This window comes from Jaculus jaculus, chromosome 8 (genome assembly GCF_020740685.1).
Source record: "Jaculus jaculus isolate mJacJac1 chromosome 8, mJacJac1.mat.Y.cur, whole genome shotgun sequence".
Lineage (NCBI taxonomy): Eukaryota > Metazoa > Chordata > Mammalia > Rodentia > Dipodidae > Jaculus > Jaculus jaculus.
In genome coordinates, this window is record NC_059109.1 from 59,928,634 (window position 1) to 59,949,833 (window position 21,200).

General features: G+C 39.8%; 1 protein-coding gene and 1 non-coding gene across 6 annotated transcripts in view; one reads left to right on the plus strand and one right to left on the minus strand.

Moving 5' to 3' along the window:
* The window catches only part of Slc12a6 (solute carrier family 12 member 6), a 180,320-nt gene that overhangs the window by 83,063 nt on the left and 76,057 nt on the right, over window positions 1–21,200 (plus strand). For 3 of the 5 annotated variants that reach the window (XM_045156375.1, XM_045156374.1, XM_004672533.3), the window contains one exon: window positions 5,146–5,190. The exons of the other annotated variants lie outside the window; for them this stretch is intronic. In XM_045156375.1, the coding sequence (XP_045012310.1) occupies window positions 5,146–5,190 (45 nt within the window). The remainder of the gene's footprint in view (window positions 1–5,145; window positions 5,191–21,200) is intronic. 5 annotated transcript variants of the gene reach the window in all.
* On the minus strand, window positions 8,276–8,484 carry LOC123463015. The gene has a single exon (XR_006638636.1). It is a non-coding gene; the product is annotated as a small nucleolar RNA U3 (small nucleolar RNA).

The window sequence follows — 21,200 nt, forward strand, 5'->3', positions numbered from 1 at the left end:
CCTTAAGAATGCAACCGGGATCCTTGGGCTTTGCAGGCAAATGCCTTAACTGCTAAGCCATCTTTACAGCCCCCATAAAATACTTTAAAAAACACCATTCTTGGGCTGAAGAGATGGCTCAGTGGTTTAGGTGCTTGCCTACAAAGCCTAATAACCAAAGTTCAGTTCCTGACTATTCACATAAAGCCAGATGCACAAAGTAGCACATACATCTGGAATTCATGGTGTACCTATTCTATGTCTCTCTTTCTTTGCTTGCAAATAAAACCATCCTCAGTTTACCTGAATTAACTGCATAGTTTTTGTATTTATGTTTACATAACTTATTCCACGACAGTCCTAAATACCCATTTTAGGATATTATGCTTGTTTTAGAATTAAAAAGATAGAAATACAGGGCACTAAGAAGTGGATGACCACTTGTTCTCAAAGAATTAAGACTGTGTCTCAGACAGGGTATTTTGCTCAGTAGTGGAAACCATGTCTAGCATGTATGAAGAATTAAGACTGTGTCTCAGATCAGTGTATAGCTTAGTGGGACCCATGCTGGTATGCATAAAGAATTAAGACTGTGGCTCAGATTGGGGTATATCTTAGTAAGTACCCGTGCCTGCCATGCATAAAAAATTAAGACTACATCTCAGACCAGGTTATAGTTCAGTGGGACCCATGCATAGCATGCATGAAGAATTGAGACTATGTCTCATATCATATAAAATTAAGGAAAATCCTCTGAAAAATATGTCTTAAAATGGGGCTGGGGAGATGGCTCAGTAGTGGGACCCATGTCTGGCGTGCTTGAAGCCCAAAACTTAATCTGCAGCACCACCCCCAAAAAAGTATCACTAGCATTCCTTTCTTGCAGTACTGTGAATATGACTTTGGCCATTCATTAGCCCAGGGATTAATTTTCTCAACTACAAATATTGAGATGATGTTTTCAGCTTTTTCTAGCCCAGCATGAGATACAGACATTCCCTATGTGATGATAGTTGGAAAACAAAATCTTGGTAAGGGGTGTCAGTATAATTTAGGAAGAAACCCAGTAAAATCTGGGAGCCAAGTGTGGTGGCGCATGCCTTTAATCCAGCACTTGGGAGGCAGAGGTAGGAGGATTACTCTGAGTTCAAAGATAGCCTGGAGTTACACAGTGAGTTCCAGGTTAGTTTGGGCTACAATGAGACCCTACCTCAAAAAAAAAAAAAAAATACTGATGAAGTAAAATCTGGAAATTCACTTGATGATGTGTTTGTGCTAGAATAGAATATTTGGGATATCTTTTTATCATTATTATTTGCAAGCAAAGAGAGAGAAGGAGAGAGAGAATGAACACACCATGCAGAGGAACTCCAGATGCATGTGCCATTTTGTGCATCTAACTTTATATGGGTACTGGGGAATCATGGGTACTGGGGAATTGCATCTGCGTCATTAGGCTTTTCAGGCAAATGCCTTAACTGCTGAGCCATTTCTCCAGCCCCTGGAATGTCTTTTTTCAAAATAAGATTAAGGAATAAAATTTTCTGAAAAATATATCTTAAAATGGAGCTGGAAAGATGCCTCATCAGCTAAGGGGCTTGCCTGTAAGACCTAACAACCTGAGTTCAATTCCCCAGTACCCACATAAAGCCAGATACACAAAGTGGAGCATGTGTCTGAGGTTCATTTGCAGTGGCTAGAAGCCCTGGTACATCTATTCTCTCTGTGTGTCTCTCTGCTTGCAAATAAATACACACACACACACCCACACACACACACCCACACACACACACCTACCTTTAAATGTTCATACAATATTTAAAACTTTAGTTGTTCTCTCTCTGTGTCAGGCATGATGGGGCACACCTTTAATCTCAATGCTCTAGAGGCACAGGTGGGAAGATTGCTATGAGTTCAAGGCCAGCCTGAGACTGCAGAGTGAGTTCCAGGTCAGCCTGGGTGATAGTGAGACCCTAGCTCAAAAAACAAACAAACGGGGCTGGAGAGATGGCTTAGCGGTTAGGCGCTTGCCTGTGAAGCCTAAGGACCCCAGTTCGACGCTCGATTCCCCAGGACCTATGTAAGCCAGATGCACAAGGTGGCACATGCATCTCCAGTTCACTTGCAAAGGCTGGAGGCCCTGGCACGCCCATTCTCTCTCATTCTCTCTCTCTCTCTCTCTCTCTCTCTCTGCCTCTTTCTCTCTGTCTGTCACTCTCAAATAAATAAATAAAAACCAAACGCCAGGCCTGGTGGTGCATGCCTTTAATCCCAGCCCTAGGGAGGCAGAGGGAGGAGGATTGCCATGAGTTGAGGCCATCTTGAGACTACATAGTGATTTCTAGGACAGCCTGGGCTAGAGCAAGACCCCACCTTGAAAAACAAAACAAACAAAAAGGATTAAAACTTTAGTTGCAGAAACAAGCATCTGCTTACTTTCTTACTGAGCGTATATAAGGAATACACTAGTGCACATCAGATTCCAGAAGTTGTTGAGAATACTTAAGCTTTCTATCAGCATGTATAATTTATTGTTTTGCTGAATTACATCCCCACCCCTAGGGTGCTTACTTTATTTTATATTCTTATTTATTTATAAGCACAGAGAAGGAAGAGAGAGAAAGAGTAAGAGAGATTGAATATGTACACACCAGCCTCTTGCTGCTGCAAATGAACTCCAGGTGCATGTGCCACTTTGTGCATTTGGCTATACGGGGAAAGTGGGGAATTGAACTCAGGCTGGCAAGCTTTACAAGCAAATGCCTTTAACTGAGCCATCTCCCCAGCCCTGGCATGCTTAATTTTTTTTTCCTCAACTTTTTTTTTCTCAATTTTTATTAACATTTTCCATGATTATAAAAAAATATCCCATGGTAAAACCCCTCACATGTTTCCCTTTGAAATTCCATTCTCCATCATATCCCCTCCCCATCTCAATCATTCTCTCTTTTATTTTGATGTCATGATCTTTTCCTCCTATTATGATGGTCTTGTGTAGATAATGTCAGGCACTGTGAGGTCATGGATATCCAGGCCATTTTGTGTCTGGAGGAGCCCATTGTAAGGAGTCCTACCCTTCCTTTGGCTCTTACATTCTTTCTGCCACCTCTTCCGCATTAGACCCTGAGCCTTGGATGGTGTGATCAAGATGTTACTTAGTACTCCAGTCACTTCTTTCCAGCACTATGATACCTTTTGAGTCATGGGATGCTTATTTTTTAAGGGGTACACTTAATTAAATCATATGTAAAATATGTGTGGACTACACAAGATATCATTTGAAATTTTTTTTTTAAATATCAGTAACATGATAGAAAGATATCTGATACTTGTCATTGACAAAAATCACAGGTATGCTGGGCATGGTGGCACACACCATTAATCCCAGCACTCAGGAAGCAGAGGTGGTAGGAGGATTGCTATGACTTTGAGGCTACCCTGATTCTACATAGTGAATTCCAAGTCAGCCTGGGCTAGAGTGAAACCTTACCTCCATAAAACAAACAAACAAAATCATAGGTACTCTTATATAGTTAGTTGTGTTGGTGAAAATAGAGATGCAATTTCTTCCATTGTTCACAGACTGATTTAAATTTTTTTTTTTTATTTATTTGAGAGCAACAGACACAGAGAGAAAGACAGATAGAGGGAGAGAGAGAGAATGGGCGCGCCAGGGCTTCCAGCCTCTGCAAACGAACTCCAGACGCGTGCGCCCCCTTGTGCATCTGGCTAACGTGGGACCTGGGGAACCGAGCCTCGAACCGGGGTCCTTAGGCTTCACAGGCAAGCGCTTAACCGCTAAGCCATCTCTCCAGCCCTAAATTTATTTTTATTCTCTCAGATATATTCAAAGAAGCCAAATGTAATCTTCAGCACCTCTGTAGTTTTAGTCTCTTTTGTTTGTTTGTTTTTGTTTTTCAATGTAGGGTCTCACTCTAGTCCAGGCTGGACTTCACTCTGTATTCTCTGGGTGGCTTTGAACTCACTCATGGTGATCCTCCTACCTCTGCCTACTGAATGCTGGGATTAAAGGTGTGTGCCACCATGCCCAGCTTTTAAAATAGAATTTTATAAAAGCCATCTTAGTCATTTTATCTTAACTTACTAGTAGTAATAAATGCTTTATTCATGTTTTGACTTTTTTTTGAGTTATTAAAGTTTATTCCTTTGCCATCAAAGAAAAATATGACTAGTGACATGGTCCCTGAGGCATACTTCCTTTATGGAACCCCATTTGCATGGTCAGATTTGTGTGATGCTTTTGCTTACCTTTTTTTTTTTTTTTTTTTTTAAGGTAGGGTCTCACTCTAGCTCAGGCTGACCTGGAATTCACTGTATCATCTCAGGGTGGCCTCGAACTCACAGTGCTCCTCCTACCTCTGCCTCCCAAGAGCTGGGATTAAAGGCGTGCACCACCACACCTGGCTTGCTTACTTTTTTACTCTGATAAAATATATCTAGCACAAAATTTGCCATTTTCACCACTTTCGCTGTAAAGATCCATAATATTTGTTATATTCACAATGCTTTATGGCTGTTACTCCCAAATTTTCTCAATTTCTCATCACTCCAAACAGCACCTCTACTCATTTAGCAATAATACCTCATACTGCACTACACTAGTCCCATTAACTACTGTCTGTGTTCTGTCTCCATAAATTTGCTTGTTATCAATACTTTTTATAAATGTAATCATATTACTTGTCCTTTTATGCCTGACTTTTTTCCTATAGCATGTTTTCTAATTCCATCTATTATAGTTGTGTCAGCATTCTATTCTTTTTAACAACTGAAAAATACCCATCCAATGTGTGTACCACACATTTGCTTATTCATTTATCCAATGGAAGACAACTTGAATTATTTCTACCTTTGGCTTTTGTGAATAATGTAACTATATATTGCCAACTAAGTATCTGAGTACCAGTTGTCAGGGTCTTGGGGATGTGTACTTAGATGAAATTGTTGGGTCCTGTAGTAATTCAGTGTTTAACTTTGTGAAGAATGTGGTCATTTTTACAAACTTCATTCGTTTTTTGTTCCCCTTTCATTATGTTTTTTAAAATTTTTTGCTTGTTACCTTGGTTAACTTTTGTTGCTGACTTTAAAAAATTTATTTGTTTTGATCATTCATTTTTCTATCCTTTTCAATTGTTTGTTTTTCAGACCCGAATCAGAACTCCATCACAGGGGAACACAGCCAGCTGTTAGGTATAGTATCTCTATGAGAAGTGACCCTAAAGTCACTTTACCTATTTGTACTAACAGACATTCCTTATTCCCCTATCTATTTCTATTTTTGATCCTCTATTTTTCTAATTTTTACTCCTCAACTTCTGCCCCCCCCCATTTTTGTTTCCAACCTGGTCAACTTTAGGAAGCTACTTCTACAGTTACTGAAAGTCAATTTAGTTATATATTGTTTTCTGATTTTCTTTTTTCTTTCTTTTTTTTTTTTTATTTTCAAGGTAGGGTCTTGCTCTAGCTAGAGCTGACCTGGAATTGACTATATAGTCTCAGGGTGGACTTGAACTCACAGCAATCCTCCTACCAATGCCTCCCAAGTGCCGGGATTAAAGGCATGAGCCACTATGCCTGGATTTTTTTCTATTTTTAAAAAAATATTATTTGTTTGTTTGAGAGAGAGAGGCATATAGTGAGAGAGAGAGGGAGAGGGAGAAGGAATTGGAGCTCCAAGGCCTCTAGCCACTTCAAATGAAAGCCACATGCGCCACCCTGTGTATCTGGCTTCTGTGGGTACTGAGGAATAGAACCTCGATCCTTAAGGCCTGTGAAGCCTAAATGCTAAGCCATCTCTCCAATCCAATTTAGTTATATATATTTTTTAAAGCCAGGCGTGGTGGCATACATCTTTAATTTCAGCATTTGAGAGGCAGAGGTAGGAGGATGCTTTGAGTTTGAGGCCAGCCTGGGAATACAGACTAAGTTCCAGGATTAGCCTGGGCTAGTGTGAAATTGTACCATAAAAACCCAAAGAAATAAAAAAAGTAATTTGATATAGTCTATGGTTTAAAATGCTCTATATCTGCCGGGCGTGGTGGTGCATGCCTTTAATCTCAGCACTCAGGAGGCAGAGATAGGAGGATTGCTGTGAGTTTGAGGCCATCCGTAGTGAATTCCAGGTCAGCCTGGGCTAGAATGAGACCCTACCTCTAAAAAAAACCTCAAAAAAATGGTCTATATCTTTCTCAAAGTTAGTATTCAAAAGAAGGCATTATAATATCATGTAGCATCTTGGCCTTTGTAGCTACTTTTTATTATTTCTCTTGGTATTTAATCTTGCTTTTAAAAAATATTTTATTTATATATTTATTTTGAGAGACAGAAGTTGGTAGAGAGAATGAGCATGCCAGTGCCTCTAGCCACTGCATACATAATCCACACACATGTCCCTCTTTGTACATATGGCTTATGTGGGTACTGGGCAATTGAATCTGGGTCCTCAGGCTTTGCAGGCAAGTGCCTTAGCTGCTAAGCTATCTCTCCAGCTCTAGCTAGCCTTGTTTTTTTTTTTTTTTTTTGGTTTTTGGTTTTTCAAGGTAGTGTCTCACTCTGGCCAGGCTGACCTGGAATTCATTATGGAGTCCCAGGATGGCCTCGAACTCATAGCAATCCTCCTACCTCTGCCTCCTGAGTGCTGGGATTAAAGGCATGCACCACCATGTCCAGCTAACCTTGTTTTTAATTATTAAAAGCACTTTATAAATAGTTTGGTCTTAAGTAATCCATAAAATTGATATTCCAGTTTCTTATCTTTGAAATGAGTTATGGAGGTGATTTATTTCCTCCATTTATTACTTATTTAAATTGTGGTAAGCTTGTAATTTAACAAGAATTTGACAAGCTCTGAAAACGTAAATTTTCAGAATATACAGATAAGACTTAGATTCCTTACTCTAAATACTGCACTGAGGAATCCAAAAACTACGAATGTAAATGTAAATAAAATCTTAAGAATCTCTTCTTGGGCTGGAGAGATGGCTTAGCAGTTAAGCGCTTGCCTATGAAGCCTAAGGACCCTGGTTCAAGGCTCAATTCCCCAGGACCCACATTAGCCAGATGCACAAGGGGCCGCATGCGTCTGGAGTTTGTTTGCAGTGGCTAGAGGCCCTGGCACGCCCATTCTTTCTCTCCCTATCTGCCTCTTTCTCTGCTGTCACTCTCAAGTAAATAAATAAAAATAACAACAAAAAATTTTTTTTAAAAAAAGAATCTCTTCTTGGGTGGGGGAAATGGCTTAGCAGTTAAGGTAATTGCCTGCAAAGCCTAAGCCATGTTCCATCTCCAGATCTCACATAAGCCAGATATACAAAGGTAAGGTAAGCACAAGGTCATCATACATGTGCACTAGGTGGCACAAGTGTCTGGAGTTCAATTGCTGAGGCCTTGGCATGCCAATTCTCTCTCTCCCCCTCTCCTTCCTCTTTCTCTTTTTCTAAAATTAAAACAAGGAGAATGTCTTTCCACCACTCCATGTTCACTCCCCCAAAATACTGGCTGCTGACAATTTCTTGGGAATTCTAGAAAAATTTCATTATAAAGGCAGGTGTGATGGCACACACTTTTAATCCCAGCACTTGGGAGGCAGAGGTAGGAGGATCAACATAAATTAGAGGCCGCCCTGAGATTACATAGTGAATTCCAGGTCAGCCTGGGCTAGAGCGAGACCGTACCTCAAAAAATAAAAAAAGAAGAAAATTTTAATTATAATTTTTATATTATATGTGACTATCTTTTCCCCTTTACATCAGTGTGATTATATTATACAGACTATCTTTTGTTACTTAACATTTTGTCTTGAACATCTCTCAAATAAGTACGTAATGATCCTGCCTCATACTGTTATTTAGGGCTGAAGAGTATTCCATTGTTTACTACAGTTTTTACTTGGGCAGTTCTTCTTCATGGGCATTTAAGTCATTTCTAAGATGCCGTTAACATTTATGTTGCATTGAGCATCTTGTATCCCTGTAGTTTAATTGTCATTATACGCATAGGTAGTGGAATTCTTTACCCAAAGACTATGTGCATTAACATAAAGATAACCCTCCCCCATAAAGCTTTGACCAATCAGGGATATATTTATTTATTTGCAAGCAGAAACAGACAGAGAGAATGAGCGTCCCAGGACTCTAGCCACAGGTTCATGTGCCACTTTGTGCATCTGGCTTTAACGTGGGTACTGGGGAACTCAAACTCTGAAGGTTAGGTTGTGCAGGCAAGCACCTTAACCACTGAGGCATCTCTCCAGCACAGTCTTGTTTTTGTTTTTCCTGCCACTCAGACTGCATCCTTCCCCTCCAGCTCACCTCCGAAGGATAGCAGGAACAATCATCAATGGCAAGTGGCAGTTGCAGCAAAGCAACACCAAGTGCCAGCTTCACACTCAGAGAACTCTGTGCCCCCTCTTCGTAGTTTCCAGTACTCTACACAGGCAGAGAAACTTTTAGTAAACTATAAAAATGATCCCTGAAAGTAAGTCTTCCAGTCTTTCATCTTTTCAAGGCAGGTTCTCACTCTAGTCCAAGCTGACTTAGAACTCACTCTGTAGCCCCAAGCTGACCTCAAACTCATAGTAATTCTCCTACCTCAGCCTCCCAAATGCTAGGACTAAAGGTGTGTACCACCATGCCTGGCTTAGTCTTAAATTTTTGTTTTTTTGTTTTTTTGTTTTTTTTTTTTCAAGGTATGGTGTCACTCTAGCCCAGGCTGACCTGGAATTCACTATGGAGTCTCAGGGTGGCCTCAAACTCACAGTGATCCTCCTACCTCTGCCTCCCGAGGGCTGGGATTAAAGGCATGTGCCGCCATGCCTGGCTTAAATTTTTATTTTAATTACAAAGTGAAAGGCAGCCAGATGTGGTGCCACACACCCTTAATCCCAGCCCTTGGGAGGCAGAGTAGGAAGATTTCCGTGAGTTCAAGGCCACCCTGAGTGAGACTCCATAGTGAATTCCAGGTCAGCCTGCCCTAGAATGAAACCTTACCTCAAAAAACCAACATAAAATATAAAATAAAATAAAAAAGTGAAGACACTTCTATATTTTAAAATATTTTTGCTTTATTGTTTGTTTATTTGTGTGGGAAAGAGTACAAGTATGCCAGGGCCTCCTGCAAACGAACTTGAGACATATATGCCACTTTGTGAGTCTGGCTTTACTTGGTACTGGGGAGTAAACCCAAGCCATCTGGCTTTGCAAATAAGCACCTTTAACCAATCAGCCATCTCCCTAGCTCCATTTCTAGTTTTTGTTTATACTTCTTTAATTATAAATGAGAGTAAGTAATTTTAAATATACTAGCAGTCATGTTGTACTATTGTTATGTAAGTCTCTGGATTTGTACATTGTTGAGCTTTTAGGTATTTAAAGGTATCCAAGTTGCTGTGGAAAATGTTAGCAGAAAGTCAGAATGATGCACACCTTTAGTCTCAGCACTTGGAAGGCTGAGATAGGGGGATTACTTTTTGTGGCCAGCCTGAGAAACAGTGAATTCCAGGTCAGCCTAGGCTAGAGTGAGACCCTATGGGGGACGGGGAGGTGGAGAAAAAAGGAAGGAAAGAAATAAGGAAGGACAGACAAAAGTAGAAAAAGTACTTGATAGTGCTCTCTCTCTCACTCTCTCTCTGACTTAGAAGAGTGTTTAAGTAGTGAGAATAGTGAGATGTCAACTCTCAATCCTTTCAGTATATATATGTGGTAGAACTGTATCTGACATCCTCAGCACCCAGTCGATATTTCTATGTAAATACTTTGACATAAACATGGAAATCTGATCACTAGGGCCCTTAGCCTTGTGATGTGGGCCTGCCACTGTTCTCTTTTTCATTTTGCTGGGGATCAGGCAGGAATTTACACATGCTAGACAGGAATTTGTACATGCTAAGAAGCACTCTTATCAATGAGCCAAATCACCAGCTCTTTCATATTTTTGTTTGTTTGACTTTTGTTGCAGTCAACTTCTCATTGCTGGCAGAAAACACCTGAACAGCTTGTTGGAAGAAAGGGTTTATTTTGGTTTACAGACTCACGGGGAAGCTCCATGATGGCAGGGAAAATGAATGGCATGAGCAGAGGGTGGACATCACCTCCTGGTCAACATCAGATGGACAATAGCAGCGGGAGAGTGTGCCAAACACTGGCAAAGGGGAGTTGGCAATAATACTCATAAGCCCATTCCCAGTAATACACTTCCTCCAGGAGGCTCCAATTCCTAAATTGCCACTAGCTGAGGACCTGGTATTCAGAGTACATAAGTTTATGGGGGACACCTGAATTAAACCACCACCGACTGGTTTATTTTATTTTATTTTTTAATTAATTAATTTGTTTTTTAGAGGTAGTTTCTCACTCTAGTCCTGGCTGACCTGGAATTCACTGTGTAGTCTCAGGGTGGCCTTGTAATCATGGCGATCTTTCAACCTCTGCTTCCTAAATGCTGGGATTAAAGGAGTGTGCCACCATGCCCAGCTGCTGCTTTCATTTTTAGGAGTATTGAGATTCTGTTTGAAGCTCCTTTGTTTCCTGTGTGCTTTTCTGTATAATGTATGTGGTGGGAAAAATGCCTTAACACTATACAACTGGAATTTTCACATATTGCAGATCTAATGTTAAGATAAGAATTATAAAATCTACTGTTGTATCTCAATTCTGTGTTGTGTATAATATTTCTGAAAAAAAAAACATGAAATCATTTGAAAAGCAATACTTTGGTATCTTCTTTTACCACAAATTAGTTGACTAAATGCATAGTACAATGTTGTTAAATGTACACTTTGCCCAATTCATCATCTCCAGTGTGTACCTACACAATAATACATAGCTTTGGAACTTACCTAAATTTTTTGTTACAATAAAACGCTGCTTAATGCAGGGGAAAAATAATTTGTTTTAGTTGATTCTCATCATCCCTCCTTCTCTGAAGCCTCCTCTTTCCTCATTTTCCCTTCCCTCCTAGTATCCTCCCCTCTCCTGTTCACATGTCATATCCCTCTTCCTTCCTTTTAATGTTTGCTCTTGCTTATCATTCCACCTTTATATGGTTTACCCACATCTATCTCTATCTGTATACTTAAAGATATTACAAACTTGGATCCATATGTTGGAGAGAGCATGCAGTTTTGGTCTTTCTGAGCGAGGGTCACCTCACTTAATATTTCTTTCCAGGTCCATCCATTCTCCTGCAAATTTCATTTTTCCTTGCTGCTGACTTCCATTGTGTATGTATCGTATTTTTATTATTCATTCATCTGTCACTGGGCATCTAGGCTGATCCCAATTCTTTTTAACAAAAATTTTTAGTGACAACTTCCATAATTATAGACAATAAACCATGGTAGTTCCTTTGCCTCCACCCCACTTTTCCCTTTGCAGCTCTACTCTTCATCATATCCCCTCCCCCTCTCAATCAATCTGTTTTGTTTTTGTTTTTGTTTTTGTTTTTCAAGGTAGGGTTTCACTTTAGCTCAGGCTGACCTGGAATTCACTGTGTAGTCTCAGGGTGGCCTCAAACTCACGGTGATCCTCCTGCCTCTGCCTCCCGAGTGCTGGGGTTAAAGGCGTGCACCACCACACCTGGCTCTCTGTTTTATTTTGATGTCATCATCTTTTCCTTCTATTATGAGGGTCTTGGGTAGATAGTGTCAGGCACTACGAGGTCATGGATATCCAGGCCATTTTGTGTCTGAAAAAGCACATTGTAAGGAGTCCTGCCCTTCCTTTGGCTCTTACATTCTTTCTTTCTTTCTTTTTTTAAAATATTTTTATTTATGGGGCTGGAGGGATTGCTTAGCAGTTAAGATGTTTGCCTGCAAAGCCAAAGGACCCAGGTTCGATTCCCCAGGACCCACGTTAGCCAGATGCACAAGGGGCCACACACATATGGAGTTTGCCTACAATGGCTGAAGGTCCTGGCACACCCATTCTCTCTCTCTCTCTTTCTTTTTCTCCCTCCCTCCTACCCTTTTTCTCTGTCAAATAAATAAAAGTAAAATATTTTAAATATTTTTATTTATTTATTTGAAAGGAGAGAGACAGAAAGAATGGATATGCCAAGGCCTCCAGCCACTGCAAATGAATTCCACATACATGCATCACCTTGTGCATCTGTCTTTATGTGGGTATTAGAGAATCGAACCTGGATCCTTGGGCTTTGCAGGCAAGTGTCTCAACCACTGAGCCATCTCTCCAGCCCCTTGGGTCTTCTTTCTGCCACCTCTTCCGCAATGGACCCTGAGCCTGGAATGATTCCAATTCTTAACTTTTGTAAATAGAATATAAATAAGCATGGATGTGTAAGTATCTCTACTGAATGTGGAATCCGTGAGGAATATGCTCAAGAGTGGTATAACAGCTACTTCTGATAAAGATGACACAGTAGTTATTTTGAGCCGAGCATGGTAACACACACCTTTAATCCCAGCAATTAGGTGGCAGAGGTAGAAGGATCGCCATGAGTTTGAGGCCACTCTGAGTCTACATAGTGAATTCCAGGTCAGCCTGAGCTAGAGTAAGACCCTACCTCGGGGAAAAAAAAAAAAAAAAAAAGATGACAATAGTTAGCCAGGCATGGTGGTACAGGCCACCCTGAGACTACATAGTGAATTCCAGGTCAGCCTGGGCTAGAGTGAGACCCTACCTCAAAAAAACAAAAACAAAACAAAACAAAAAAAAAAGATGGCTGTGTCTTGCTATGGTCTCAAAATGACAGTGATCCTCCTGCTCAACCTCCCAAGTGTTGGAATCATAATCATGTACCACCATGCCCAACTCTCCTTCATACTTCAAAATTGGGTAGTTTATACGTCTCAGAGATATTCTTCTCTCTGTAATAATTTCACATTTAGATCAAGAGTGGTCAAGGTGTCAATAAAAGAGTTTGATAGGCCATGAAAAGTACATTTTAACCAGTGTGGTGATACATAAGTGTAATCTCAGCACTTGGGAAGTGAGAGAAGGATCGGGAGTTCAACATCAGCCTGGAATACATGAAATCTTATCTAAAAAAAAAAACCAATTTTATCCTCTGCCATAGGCAGCTTCACACTGCTGGGATGAACCTCCAAATCAGATGCAGTTTATAGGAGGAACAAAATTTATTTCGGGCTTACAGATCCAGGGGAAGTTCCATAATGGCAAAAAAGAGAAAACACATCACCAAAAGCAAGAGCAAAAACTGGCAGCCAAACCACAGGGAACCCAGGCAGAACTCCAACTGTTCTCTGCATTCCTTTACTGGAATATAGATCCACCCCCAGTAACACCTTAGGGCTAAATCCCAGGATCCAACCACAGTGACACCTCCTTCCGCCAGGTGGCTGGAGATACAAGTTACAAGCTTTAACTGCTGAATCTGTTGGAGGACATCATTCAAACTACCACATCCCCTTGCTTTGGAGATTGCTTCTATCCCTAATACATTTACAATAGGCAGAGCATAGTTTATTATCTGCAGAGGAGGAAAGCAAAAGTCTTTGCTAATGAAATGGACAGTCTAGAGTTAATGCAATTCACCAGGCATGGTGGCATGTGCCTTTAATCCCAGCACTTGGGAGGAAGAGGTAGGATGCCAATGTGAGTTCCAGGCCACCCTAAGACTACATAGTGAATTCTAGGTTAGCCTGGGCTAGAGTGAGACCCTACCTCAAAAAAAGGAGGGGCTGGGCTGGAGAGATGGCTTAGCGGTTAAGCGCTTGCCTGTGAAGCCTAAGGACCCCGGTTCGAGGCTCGGTTCCCCAGGTCCCATGTTAGCCAGATGCACAAGGGAGCGCACGCATCTGGAGTTTGTTTGCAGAGGCTGGAGGCCTTGGCGCACCCATTCTCTCTCTCTCCCTCTATCTGCCTTTCTCTCTGTGTCTGTTGCTCTCAAATAAATAAATAAATAATTTTTTTTAAAAAAGGAGGGGTTGGAGAGATGGTTTAGTGGTTAAGGTGCTTGCCTATGAAGCCTAAGGTCCCAGGCTCGATTCCTCAGTACCCACAGAAGCCACATGCGCAAGGTGGCACATGGGTCTGGAGTTCATTTGTAGTGGTTGGAGGCCCTGACACACCCATTCTTTCTATCTGCCTCTTTTCTCTCTCCAATAAATAAATTAACTAATAAAATGTAAAAAAGTTAATGCAGCTCAAATATTTGCAGACTGATTTGAAATAATGAGTAATTATGTGTTAAAATATTTTAAAGCATTTTGGGAGCTTAAATTTTTTTTTTTTACTGAACCACTTACATAATTATAGACAATAAACCATAATTCCCTCCCCTCCCCCACGTTTCCCTTCACAAATCCACTCTCCATGATATCCCCTCTGCCTCTTAATTGGTCTCTCTTTTGTTTTGATGTCATCATCTTTTCCTTCTGTTATTATGAGAGTCTTGTGTAGGTAGTACTAGGCACTGCAGGGTCATGGATATCCAGGCCAAATTGTGTCTGGAAAATTACGTTATAAGCACTCCTACACTTCCTTTGGCTCTTGCATTCTTTCTGCTACCTCTTCCACAATTGACCCTGAGCCTTGGAGGCTATGATATAAATGATTCAGTGCTGAACACTCTTCTGTCACTTTGTAGCACTATGGTGCCTTTCGAGTCATCCCAGTGGTCACTGCCATCTGAAAAGAGAAGCTTCTCTAACCAAAAGTGAGAGTAGCATTACTATATGGGTATGAATGTTAAGAAAAGTGCTTACAGGGCAGTTTGGTGAGCATAACATATGCATTTAGCCAGACACCAGGCATTACACCCCTAAGGTCATGACTTCCCCTGCCATAGGCTTTTGACTAGGTTGCCAGTACCAGGCATCCTGTTGAGTGGGCCTCCAGTCCAATTAGAGAGCGATGGGTTTTCCCTAAAACAGACATGCCACTATTGCACCCACAGGGTCATTTGGCCTGATTGGCCAATCTTAAGGCTTGCAGTGTCCACTGTTGTTTATCACTGCTGACGACTTCTTTCTTCCTTAGGGCTGCATGTAGTACAGCTTTTTCCAGCTTCCTGTCAACTGTTCACAGGGACGAGGTTTTCAGCTCAGCTCCAGCTTGAGTTCTCAGTGACCTTGTAGTCCAGGCATGTGGGAGTCTCCAGCAAATTTTACCATCTTTTTCTGATGGTAAACCAAGAGCCTTGGCAGTGGCCTATATTTTGGGGGCATCACAGACTTCCCTTCCCTGGCCAACAACTCCCTAGAAGGTATCTGGGTATTTTTGTTTGTTTCGTTGGTTGGTTGATTGGTTTTTGGTTTTGGCTCTCACTCTAACCCAGGCTGACCTGGAATTTACTAGTCTTGAACTCATGGTGATCCTCCTCTTTCAGCCGCTCAAGCCCTGTGATTAAAGGTGTGTGCCACCACACCCAGCTTGGCTATTTTTGTAACTTTTTTATTGAAAACCTCCATATATATATAAGCAATGTTTCTTGATTATAATCCCCTCTCACCACCCTCCTTTGTCCTTCCTCCCATACCCACCCCCTTTCCTTTAACCCGCTTTCCCTTTTGAACTAGTCCCTCTTTTTGTTTGGTTTTTCGAGGTAGGGTCTCACTCTGGTCCAGACTGACCTGGGATTCACTATGTAGTCTCAGAGTGGCCTCAAACTCATGGTGATCCTCCTACCTCTGCCTCCCAAGTGCTGGGATTAAAGGTGTGCACCACCACGCCCGGCCCCTCTTCTATATTTTTTTTTAATTTTTTTTTAAATTTTTTTTCCCTTTTTATTTATTTATTTATTTTTATTTATTTTTAATTTTTATTAACATTTTCCATGATTATAAAATATATCCCATGGTAATTCCCTCCCTCCCCACCCCCACACTTTCCCATTTGAAATTCCATTCTCCATCATATTACCTCCCCATTACAATCATTGTAATTACATATATACAATATCAACGTATTAAGTATCCTCCTCCCTTCCTTTCTCCACCCTTTATGTCTCCTTTTCAACTTACTGGCCTCTGCTACTAAGTATTTTCATTCTCACACAGAAGCCCAGTCATCTGTAGCTAGGATCCACATATGAGAGAGAATATGTGGCGCTTGGCTTTCTGGGCCTGGGTTACCTGACTTAGTATAATACTTTCCAGGTCCATCCATTTTTCTGCAAATTTCATAACTTCATTTTTCTTTACCGCTGAGTAGAACTCCATTGTATAAATGTGCCACATCTTCATTATCCACTCATCTGTTGAGGGACATCTAGGCTGGTTCCATTTCCCAGCTATTATAAATTGAGCAGCAATAAACATGGTTGAGCATGTACTTCTAAGGAAATGAGATGAGTCCTTTGAATATATGCCTAGGAATGCTATAGCTGGGTCATATGGTAGATCAATCTCTAGCTGTTTTAGGAACCTCCACACTGTTTTCCACAATGGCTGGACCAGATTACATTCTCACCAGCAGTGCAGAAGGATTCCTTTTTTTCCACATCCCCGCCAACATTTATGATCATTTGTTTTCATGATGGTGGCCAATCTGACAGGAGTGAGATGGAATCTCAATGTAGTTTTAATCTGCATTTCCCTGATGACTAGTGACGTAGAACATTTTTTTAGATGCTTATATGCCATTTGTATTTCTTCCTTTGAGAACTCTCTATTTAGCTCCATAGCCCATTTTTTGATTGGCTTGTTTGATTCCTTATTATTTAACTTTTTGAGTTCTTTGTATATCCTAGATATTAATCCTCTATCAGATATATAGCTGGCGAAGATTTTTTCCCATTCTGTAGGTTGCCTCTTTGCTTTTTTCACTGTGTCCTTTGCGGTGCAAAATCTTTGTAATTTCATTAGGTCCCAGTGGTTAATCTGTGGTTTTATTGCCTGAGCAATTGGGGTTGTATTCAGAAAGTCTTTGCCAAGACCAATATGTTGAAGGGTTTCCCCTACTTTTTCCTCTAGCAGTTTCAGAGTTTCCGGTCTGATGTTAAGGTCTTTAATCCATTTGGACTTAATTCTTGTGCATGGTGAGAGAGAAGAATCTATTTTCATCCTTCTGCAGATATTTATCCAGTTTTCAAAACACCATTTGCTGAAGAGGCTGGCTCTTCTCCAATGTGTATTTTTGGCATTTTTATCGAATATCAGGTGGCTATAGCTACTTGGGCTTACATCTGGATCCTCTATTCTGTTCCACTGATCTACATGTCTGTTTTTGTGCCAGTACCATGCTGTTTTTGTTATTATGGCTCTGTAGTATAGGTTAAAATCAGGTATGGTGATACCACCAGCCTCTTTTTTGTTACTCAGTATTATTTTAGATATTCGAGGTTTTTGTGATTCCAAATGAATTTTTGGATTGTTTTTTCTATTTACATGAAGAAAGCCTTTGGAATTTTGATAGGATTGCATTAAGTGTGTAGATTGCTATAGGTAAGATTGCCATTTTCATGATATTGATTCTTCCAATCCAGGAACAAGGGATGTTTCTCCACTTTCTAGTGTCTTCTGCAATTTCTCGCTTGAGTGTTTTAAAGTTCTCATTGTAGAGATTCTTTACTTCCTTGGTTAGGTTTATTCCAAGGTATTTTATTTTTTTTGATGCAATTGTGAATGGGAGTGATTCTCTGATTTCATCCTCTGTGTGTTTGTTGTTAGCATATATGAAGGCTACTGATGTCTGTGTATTTATTTTGTATCCTGCTACATTGCAGTAGGTTTTGATCAGCTCTAACAGCTTGCTAGTAGAGTCTTTAGGGTCCTTTATGTATAGAATCATGTCATCTGCAAATAATGATAACTTGATTTCTTCCTTTCCAATTTGTATCCCTTTTATGTGTGTCTCTTGCCTTATTGCTATGGCTAAGACTTCCAAAACTATATTAAATAGAAGTGGGTACAGTGGACACCCTTGTCTTGTTCCTGATTTTAGTGGAAAAGCTTCCAGTTTTTCCCCATTTAGTAATATGTTGGCTGTAGGCTTGTCATAAATAGCCTTTATTATATTGAGATATGTTCCTTCTATTCCCTGTCTCTGTAGGACTTTTATCATGAAGGGATGTTGGATTTTGTCAAATGCTTTCTCTGCATCTAATGAGATGATCATGTGATTTTTGTCCTTCAACCCGTTTATGTAATGTATTACATTTATAGATTTGCGTATGTTGAACCATCCCTGCATCTCTGGGATAAAGCCTACTTGGTCAGGGTGAATGATCTTTTTGATATACTCTTGTATTCTGTTTGCCAATATTTTGTTGAGAATTTTTGCATCTATGTTCATCAGGGAGATTGGTCTGTAATTTTCTTTTTTTGTTCTATCTTTGCCTGGTTTTGGTATCAGGGTGATGCTGGCCTCATAGAAGGAGTTTGGTAGAATTCCTTCTTTTTCTATTTCCTGGAAAAGCTTAAGAAGCAATGGTGTTAGCTCTTCCTTAAAAGTCTGGTAAAATTCAGCAGTGAATCCATCCGGGCCTGGGCTTTTTTTAGTTGGGAGATTATTGATAACTGATCGGATCTCCATGTTTGTTATAGGTCTATTTAAGTGATTAATCTCATTTTGATTTAATTTAGGTAGGTCATATAGATCAAGGAAATCATCCATTTCTTTCAGATTTTCATACTTTGTGGAGTATATGCTTTTATAATATGTCCCTATGATTTTTTGAATTTCTCTGGAATCTGTTGTGATGTTACCTTGTTCATCTCTGATTTTATTAATTTGTGTCTCTTCTCTCTTTCTTTTGGTCAGATTTGCTAAGGGTTTATCAATCTTGTTTATCCTTTCAAAGAACCAACTCTTTGTTTCATTAATTCTTTGCATTGTTCTTTTTGTTTCTATTTCATTAATTTCTGCCCTAATCTTTATTATTTCTTCCCGTCTACTGATTTTTGGTTTGCCTTGTTCTTCTTTTTCCAAGGCTTTAAGTCGAAGCATTAGGTCGTTTACTTGTAACCTTTCTAATTTCTTAATATAGGCACTTAAAGCTATAAATTTACCTCTTAGAACTGCCTTCATTGTGTCTCAGAGATTTTGGTATGTCGTTCTCATTATCATTTGACTCTATATATTTTTTGATTTCCTTTTTGATTTCTTCATTGACCCACTCATCATTTAGTAGTGTATTGTTTAGTTTCCATGATTTTGTGTATGCTCTATAGCCTTTCTTGCTACTGATTTGTAGTTTAATTCCATTGTGGTCAGAGAGAATGCAAGGAATTATTTCAATTTTCCTGAATTTGTTAAGATTTGCTTTGTGTCCTAATATATGGTCTGTTTTAGAGAGTGTTCCATGTGCTGCTGAAAAGAATGTATATTCTGCAGCCTTTGGATGAAATGTCCTGTATATATCTGTTAGGTCCATTCCTTCTATGACCTCATTTAGTCCAGATGCCTCTCTGTTTATTCTTTCCCTGGATGACCTGTCAATTGATGAGAATGGGGTGTTAAAGTCACCCACCACCACTGTGTTTGGTGTTATCTGTGACCTTAGTTCTAATAGTGTTTGTTTGACGAATTTGGGAGCCCCCATGTTAGGTGCATATATGTTTAGGATTGTAATGTCCTCCTGTTGGAGTGTGCCCTTAATCAATATAAAGTGACCTTCCTTATCTTTCTTGATTAACGTTGGACTAAAGTCTACCCTGTCTGATATTAGGATAGCAACCCCTGCTTGTTTTCTAGGCCCATTTGCTTGAAACACCGTCTTCCCACCTTTCACCCTAAGATAATGTCTATCCTTTGTAGAAAGGTGAGTTTCCTGGAGACAACAAATTATAGGATCCTGCTTTTTAACCCAGTCTGCAAATCTATGTCTTTTCGTTGGGGCATTGAGACCGTTGATATTAAGAGATATTATTGAAAGGTGTGTATTTATGTTTGCCATTTTTTTGTGTGTGTGTTTTTCTGGTTCTACCTGTGCTCTCTTCTGTTAACTGGTATTTGAATATAGCTTGTTTTTTCTATGTTCCTTATATGTGTGCTTTTCCTTTTGTTCAGCATGGAGGATTCTATCAAGTATTTTCTGTAGAGCTGGTTTTGTCTTCAAATACTCCTTTAACCTGCTTTTGTCATGGAATGTCTTTATTTCGCCATCTATTTGAATGGATAACTTTGCAGGATAATGTAACTTTGGTTGACAGTTGTTATCTTTCAGAACTTGGAATATATCACTCCAAGCCCTTCTGGCTTTAAAAGTTTGTGTTGAATAATCTGCTGTAATCCTGATGGGCTTGCTTTTGTAGGTAAGTTGATTTTTCTCTCTAACTGCTTTCAGTATTTTTTCTTTGGTGTGTGTGTTTGGAAGTTTGATTATAATATGGCGAGGAGAGGGTCTTTCCAGGTTTTGTCTGGCTGGGGTTCTAAAGGCTTCCTGTATCTGCATTGGCACCTCTTTCCCAATTTGGGGGAAATTTTCCTCTATGATTTTGTTGAAGATGCCTACTATGCCTCTGGAGTGGAGTTCTTCTCCTTCTACTATGCCATGAATATTTGATCTTTTCATAGTGTCCCGAATATCTTGAAATTCCCACTCATATTTTTCTATAAGTTTGTCTTTTTCTTTGTTGGACTGCATTAGGTCTGCCACCTGGTCTTCTAGCTTAGATATTCTGTCCTCTCCCTCATCCATCCTACTGGTGAGATTTTCTACAGAGTTTTTTATTTCATTAACTGTGTTTTTCATTGCTAGTAATTCTGACTGGTTTTTCTTTATTATTTCTATTTCCCTATTTATGTCTTGTATTGCCTTCTTTATTTCATTAAATTGGTGTCCTGCCTCTTCTTTGATTCCTTTGATTTCCTCTTTGATTTCCTCTTTGATTTCTTCTTTGATTGTTTTCATGTGTTCTTTGACCTCTTTATTTATAATTATTTTTTTGAACTCTTTCTCAGGCATTTCCTCTAACTCTTTCTCACTGGAGGACATTTCTGATGCATTAATACTTTTAGGTGGATTTCTATCGTCTTGCTTTTTAGTGTTTCTTGTGTTATAATGTATATATTTTTGCATCTTGGATTAAGTTAATGGTTGGATTTTCTAGCTAGCTGTGTATTCTTAGCTGTATCAATTGATTTGATGTAATATATTTTCAGGGTAGGACCTTAAGGTATTAGGTGTGGCTCTTAAGACTCTCAGAGTATCTACAAAGATGTTCTTAGGGGTTGAGTTTCCCTGCTATAGGAGTATTCAAGCAGGCTGAGTGGAATAAAATACAGGTAGACTCTAAAATTTAACTAAACACTGTACACATTCAATCAAAAACAGCCCCG